The following is a 6,563-nucleotide window of genomic DNA, read 5'->3' on the forward strand; positions in this document are numbered from 1 at the left end:
ATAGGTATTGTCTTACCTGCGTCGATCGCTTTTCACGATGGCCAGAAGCAATACCTCTCCAGGACCAGGAAGCCGAGACCGTTGCCAGAGCGTTCTACTCCACCTGGATCGCACGTTACGGCGTTCCACTCCGCCTGACCACAGACCAAGGTAGACAATTTGAGTCTCACCTGTTCCGGCGCCTCAACAAACTCTCTTGGGTACTGACCAACTATGGACAACAGCATACCATCCTGCAGCCAACGGCATGGTCGAGCGACTCCACCGACAGCTGAAAGCCTCCATCAAGTGTCTGCAATCCGTCCGGTGGACACTTATGCTCCCGACCGCTCTCTTGGGGATTCGTGCAGCTTGGAAGGAAGATCTTCAGGCCACCGCTGCAGAAATGGTGTACGTAGAACCACTCCGACTTCCTGGCGAGTTCCTAGCATCAACCTCCACCAGGGACATAGACGACGCGGCCGACTTCATACGTGAGCTACGCCAGCACTTCCAGGCACTCAGGCCGGTCAGCGGCACCAGGCACGGCGAGCGAAAGCTCTTTGTCTTCAAAGACCTCGCTACCGCCAGCCACGTCTTCGTCAGGCACGACGCTTCAGGAGGACCGCTTCAGCTGCCCAACGATGGACCCTACGAAGTTGTTTCCCGAGCCAAGAAACACTTCACTTTTGCAATGCGAGGCAGAAACGTTCCAGTATCCAGCGACCGCCTCAAACCAGCCTACATTATCCCCGAGGACATCGCTGCACCCGTAGATGATCTGGATGATGACGAAACCTTTATTCCTACTATTCCAGGAGATAATCAAGCTCCGTTACAACAAGAACCAGCATCACCACCTGCCTTCAGGACGCGCTCAGGTCGTCGTGTTCGATTCACCGAAAGCTACCAGGCAGGCTTCAATTGAATAATTTTGCAACCTATTCTTTCATTTTGACGATTCAATTAGTAATCACAAGAAGAAATAAATTGCAAACCTTTTTTTTCTCTCATCCACGCAAATTTCACAATTCTCTTTAACAGTTTCATACAGTTCAATACATTTTTGCACATTCACGTTCAAATACTCAAAAAAATTGAATTTCTCTAGTTTCATCATTTCTTCATCGCAATTGGATTTCAATTTAAAACTCGCGAATCAACTTCAACATTTCACGAATTATATCTTTGCAAAATTCTATTTATTTGGAAAAAACAATTCCAATTTCAGCCTCATTTTCATTGTTGCAAAAATGTATTCACCTATCAGGAACTCAAATGGCTCGCACTTAGTATTCTTTCTCAATACTTCAGTTTACGAAATTTTCTTTTCCTCATATATCATATTCATTCTCAATATTATTTCGTTCACTACTGACAGGGGGGTACTGTAGGGACTTTTCCTTCAACTGCTTAGTATAAAAACATGTAAATTCTTTATTGTCAAGCAGTCATCCAAATCGAACAATGTAATCGAACACTCGAAAATCGAGTAGTCGAATTCTCAAAATGTGCGTTGGCTAACCTGAACTTCCGGGTCGCCACCTAAGGAGAAATCCAGAGACCAGGAGTTCTTTCTGATGCCAACTGTGGAGTGAGTAACATCGAATCCATTCACTCAGGGCTAGGCCTGCAAACACGTGGTCTCCGTTCTGCAAACCACGCGGTCCCTCAAATTCTTCTTGCTATTTTGCTGTAGTGTTTTGTAGTTGTGTTGTGTTGATAAATATTATCGTTGAACACGTGTGAATAATAATTTACCTATCACCGTCCCGACAACAACTATCATCCAATATCGATAATACCAATATTTGGTAAAATTTCTGAAATTATTTTAAAAAGCTGCTTAATTTCGTTCTTTACTAAACACAAAACGCTACATGAAAGTCAGTTCGGCTTCATCCAGAACTGTTCCATTGTTCAAGCGATACAAAGACTTGTGGCTGATATAGTTGAGGATGTTGGTCAACATACGGTGGTGTCTATGTGTGACTTGAGCAAAGCCATCGACTGTGTTTCTCACACACTATTAGACAAACTACAATTTTGCGGTAGACGCGGTACTGCATGGAAATTATTCGAATCGTACTTGAATGATAGGAGACGAGCTGTTCTTATAGACAACAGCTATTCTGAAATCGAGAAAATTCATTTTGGGGTACCTCGAGGTTCTATCCTTGGCCCACTTTTATTCATTGTCTACATCAATGACATATTTCATTACATGTGTTCAGTCAAATGTATTTATTATGCACTTGATTGTTCCCTTCATGCTTCTGGCAAGAAAGTTGCTCACTTGGAAGAAACTTCACACGATTTTTCAAGAAAAGCTGAAACGTACTTCGTTTTCAATTGCTTGAAACTCAATGAAAACAAAACTAAAAATATTGTTTTTTCAACCAACAATACGATTGCAAACAATTCAGATGATAAACTACTTGTTATTGTTATGGATTACAAATTAACATAGTCAGCGCATATTGAGAACCTAAGTAAAAAATTGAACTCGAATCTCATATTACGGAAACCGAGCAGATTTGCTAACCTGGCAGCCTACTTTGGCTTAATTCACTCTCACATTAATTACGGTGTAACTCTATGGAGAAAGGCTGTAGACTCTGAGAGAATTTTTAGACTTCAGAAACGAGCTTTACGAATAATATATAAATTCAATTATAGTGACAGTTGTTGCCCCATATTTGAAAACCTAGAAATACTCTCCCTGTCGTGTATTTACCTCCTCAATTGTTTGCTGAATATTCATGGAAATAAAGAAAAACTTCAAAAAATAATTTATATTACAATTATACCACAAGAAATTGTAACTTGATTTGACCAACTAGACATAGTTTATTGACTTCTGAACGCAATACCTTAGAGACCTGAAGTTATTGTATAATAAATTGTCAGTGCATATTAAATAACGGTCTACCCATAAGTTCAAGATACTAATTTGAAAATAATTGATGTCACACTACTTCTACTCGGCGGAGGATTATGTAGAGGCCGGTGTAAGATCATAAGAAACTACATAGTATCATAACAAACAATACAAAACATGCCATTGGGGAGCACTTTTAAATTTTTTATTGTAGTCTCCTTTTGAATGTATATTTTATTATATTTCATTGTATTATGCTATGTTTTGGACCTACCACGAATAGATCAATATTCTGTAATGTCGTTGAATGAATAAATAAATAAATAACGTTAGTTACAAGTATAAGGAATAAAAAATAAAAAATCATACAAAATAAAAAAAACAGATTGCAAACAGTTTATTTCTCCACTTTTTGATTATCAGTATCCACAATAGTCTTTGGGTCATGACTAGCCGATTCCTGATATTCTGAGACTTTTTACAGGCCCTTTTCTCCCTCCAGTACCTCTCCTCTTAGTTTCAAGCAAACCATTTTTCTCTCGATTCCGTACCTCTTTCAATATACAGGCTGATTCACGGTGGATGGCACATTAGACGTTTCTGGTGAACCAGACAACGGATCACTTTGAAAATTCAATGGAGGGCATATTCGGACATTCTCTAGCCAACTAAAATATTTTCGACAATGCGGTGTTGCCGCTTCTATTAGAAAGCAGTAGCAACTTTGATTTTTCAAATGGAACACTCTGTATATAATATTATTATTGAAATCTCTAACAATTGCCCGACAACTTTTCTTGATATTTCCCTATACCTATCTGTTACCATTTTCGAAATAAAAATTGATTTCAATTTTTTTCTTCGAAAATCATGACTTCTAAAAATGCCGATATCTTTTAGTTAAGAAGTACTATGATATCAAAATTTGGTTTGGAGTTAGGTGATACTTGGACACTTCCCACACGTCAGCCTAATCTCCGTTACTTCAATACAGGGTGGTAAAAAAATACAGTTTTTTCGTTTGCTTGAAAAAGTTGCTGAAATTTGATTATTTTAAATGGAACACCCTGTATATTATTGAAAATTCGGAAAGCTGCTGAAATTTGCTTTCTTTCTATGTATATCATACCTATACCTAACTAGTCAAGTTTCGGACTTATGAACATTTATTTGTGAAAATGTCCCTTCAGAATGGTATTTCCATTCGGTATTTGGTAAGCAGGCCATGATTACTATTTGACAGTGACGTTGTGACATTCTCCTAATAATATCGACATTTTCGTCACTTCAGAAGTTGCAAATACCTTCAAAACGATGGAACAAAACTATTCAAACGAAGTTCTTATGAATTTGTTTATAATTTTTGGACAGTGTGACAAAATTATCAGCAGAACATGTAGAAAGTTCAATGAAATGTATCCGAATCTACCGCCAATGAACCTCAAGAAATATATACGAATTCAGAACAATTTCAATATGTTTGGATAAACTTTAAAAAAGCACCAAGAAACTTGAAATTGGAAATATTGATATGAATAATTTTAAAAAAGTAAAACAATCATGTGGAATATTTCAAAATATGTTCGAATCGCTGGCCGTTCACTTCCAAGCACTTTAAAATGCGGGTGTTGACTGCTTTCGTGGTGGCAGATCTGATTTCATTGGGATCCAAATCTTCAAATGTTTGGGCAATCCTTTCTAACAATTCATCTTTCGAACGCACGGGTATTTTGTAAACTTTTTCTTTAAACATTCCCCACAAATAAAAATCTAATGGATTAAGATCGGGTGATCTCGCTGGCCAATTCCATGGTCCCAAGCGCCTCATCCACCGATCGTCAAATAGTCTATCCAGTTCTGCGCTCACTTCTCTTGTGCAATGTGCAGGAGCTCCGTCTAGTTGGTACCAACAGTTTCGATAATCTTCGAGTAGCAGATTATCCACGAAACTGTCTACAGTATTCTCCAAAATATTCAGGTAGCTTCTGGATGTTAATGACTCCTCGTATATCACGTACCTCAATTTGTTGTCCATCAACATGCAGAAGACATTAAAACTAAATTTTTCTTGAAATCCGGCTTCTTTTGTGACGTGAGGATTTTCACTGGACCAATAATGACGATTTTTTCTATTGAAAATCCCTTCTCTCGAAAATTTCGATTCATCAGTCCAAATAATTTTATTTAAAAAAAGTGGATCTTCTTGAATGCGTGTCAACAACATTTCACAAAATTCTACTCTCTGTTGAGGATCTTGAGGCTTCATTGCTTGAATTTTGGTGAATTTATAATCATGCATTTTATGTCTTCGCAAGATTCTTTGAACCGATGAATATTTTATACCCAAATCTTCTTCAGCACTTCTTATCGATGACTCGGGAAATGCGTGAAAATATGCTAAGACATTAATCTGGTTGTCTTCGAAAGTTACGGGTCGAGGCAAGTTTCTTGGTGCTTTTAAAGTTGATCCAAATGCATTGAAATTGTTCTGAATTCGTATACATTTCTTGAGGTTCATTGGCGGTAGATTCGGATACATTTCATTGAACTTTCTACATGTTCTGCTGATAATTTTGTCACACTGTCCAAAAATAATAAACAAATTCATAAGAACTTCGTTTGAATAGTTTTGTTCCATCGTTTTGAAGGTATTTGCAACTTCTGAAGTGACGAAAATGTCGATATTATTAGGAGAATGTCACAACGCTACTGTCAAATAGTAATCATGGCCTGCTTACCAAATACCGAATGGAAATACCATTCTGAAGGGACATTTTCACAAATAAATGTTCATAAGTCCGAAACTTGACTAGTTAGGTATAGGTATGATATACATAGAAAGAAAGCAAATTTCAGCAGCTTTCCGAATTTTCAATAATATGCAGGGTGTTCCATTTAAAATAATCAAATTTCAGCAACTTTTTCAAGCAAACGAAAAAACTGTATTTTTTTTACCACCCTGTATTGAAGTAACGGATATTAGGCTGACGTGTGGGAAGTGTCCAAATATCACCTAACTCTAAACCAAATTTCGATATCATAGTACTTCTTAACTAAAAGATATCGGCATTTTTAGAAGTCATGATTTTCGAAGAAAAAAATTGAAATTAATTTTTATTTCGAAAACGGTAACAGATAGGTATAGAAAAATATCAAGAAAAGTTGTCGGGCAATTGTTGGAGATTCCAAAAATAATATTATATACAGAGTGTTCCATTTGAAAAATCAAAGTTGCTACTGCTTTCTAATAGAAGCGGCAACACCGCATTCTCGAAAATATTTTAATTGGCTAGAGAATGTCCGAATATGCCCTCCATTAAATTTTCAAAGTGATCCGTTGTCTGGTTCACCAGAAACGTCTAATGTGCCATCCACCGTGAATCAGCCTGTATACATGTTGTTCAACATGACTCACGATCGGAAGACCGTGGATTCGATTCTTGCCTCGACCAGATATTTTTCTCGAGATAATTTATCTGGTTGAAGCTGGGATAATTCTGCAACCGTGTTAGGAATCACACGTTAGAAGGTAAGACCTCGTTAGTCCTTAGCTCGCACAAGTTTCTCAACTTCTGAGAGTTGTCGTTCGTATGGGGGCGACAGCTGATTAACGAAAAAACATATTTTTTTTTAAACAGATATACGCAGATTTTTAAACCGTTCCCCTACACCCTACATCAATGTCTACCTGTGGATGATTTCC

The 6,563-nt window shown here is 37.7% G+C and overlaps 1 protein-coding gene across 1 annotated transcript; it reads left to right on the forward strand.

Moving 5' to 3' along the window:
* Window positions 1-247: 247 nt before the first annotated feature.
* On the forward strand, window positions 248-907 carry LOC111504763 (uncharacterized). Its single transcript, XM_074186600.1, has one exon. It carries the CDS (start codon window positions 248-250, stop codon window positions 905-907), a length of 660 nt encoding a protein of 219 aa, XP_074042701.1.
* The last annotated feature ends 5,656 nt before the right edge of the window (window positions 908-6,563 follow it).

This window comes from Leptinotarsa decemlineata, unplaced genomic scaffold (assembly GCF_025532065.1).
Source record: "Leptinotarsa decemlineata unplaced genomic scaffold, Ldec_3_MD MMD2_P_RNA_scaffold_4, whole genome shotgun sequence".
NCBI lineage: Eukaryota > Metazoa > Arthropoda > Insecta > Coleoptera > Chrysomelidae > Leptinotarsa > Leptinotarsa decemlineata.

Excerpts from the sequence above, each read along its gene's own strand:
- LOC111504763 (XM_074186600.1), top strand. The coding sequence starts at position 248 with ATGGTCGAGCGACTCCACCGACAGCTGAAAGCCTCCATCAAGTGTCTG.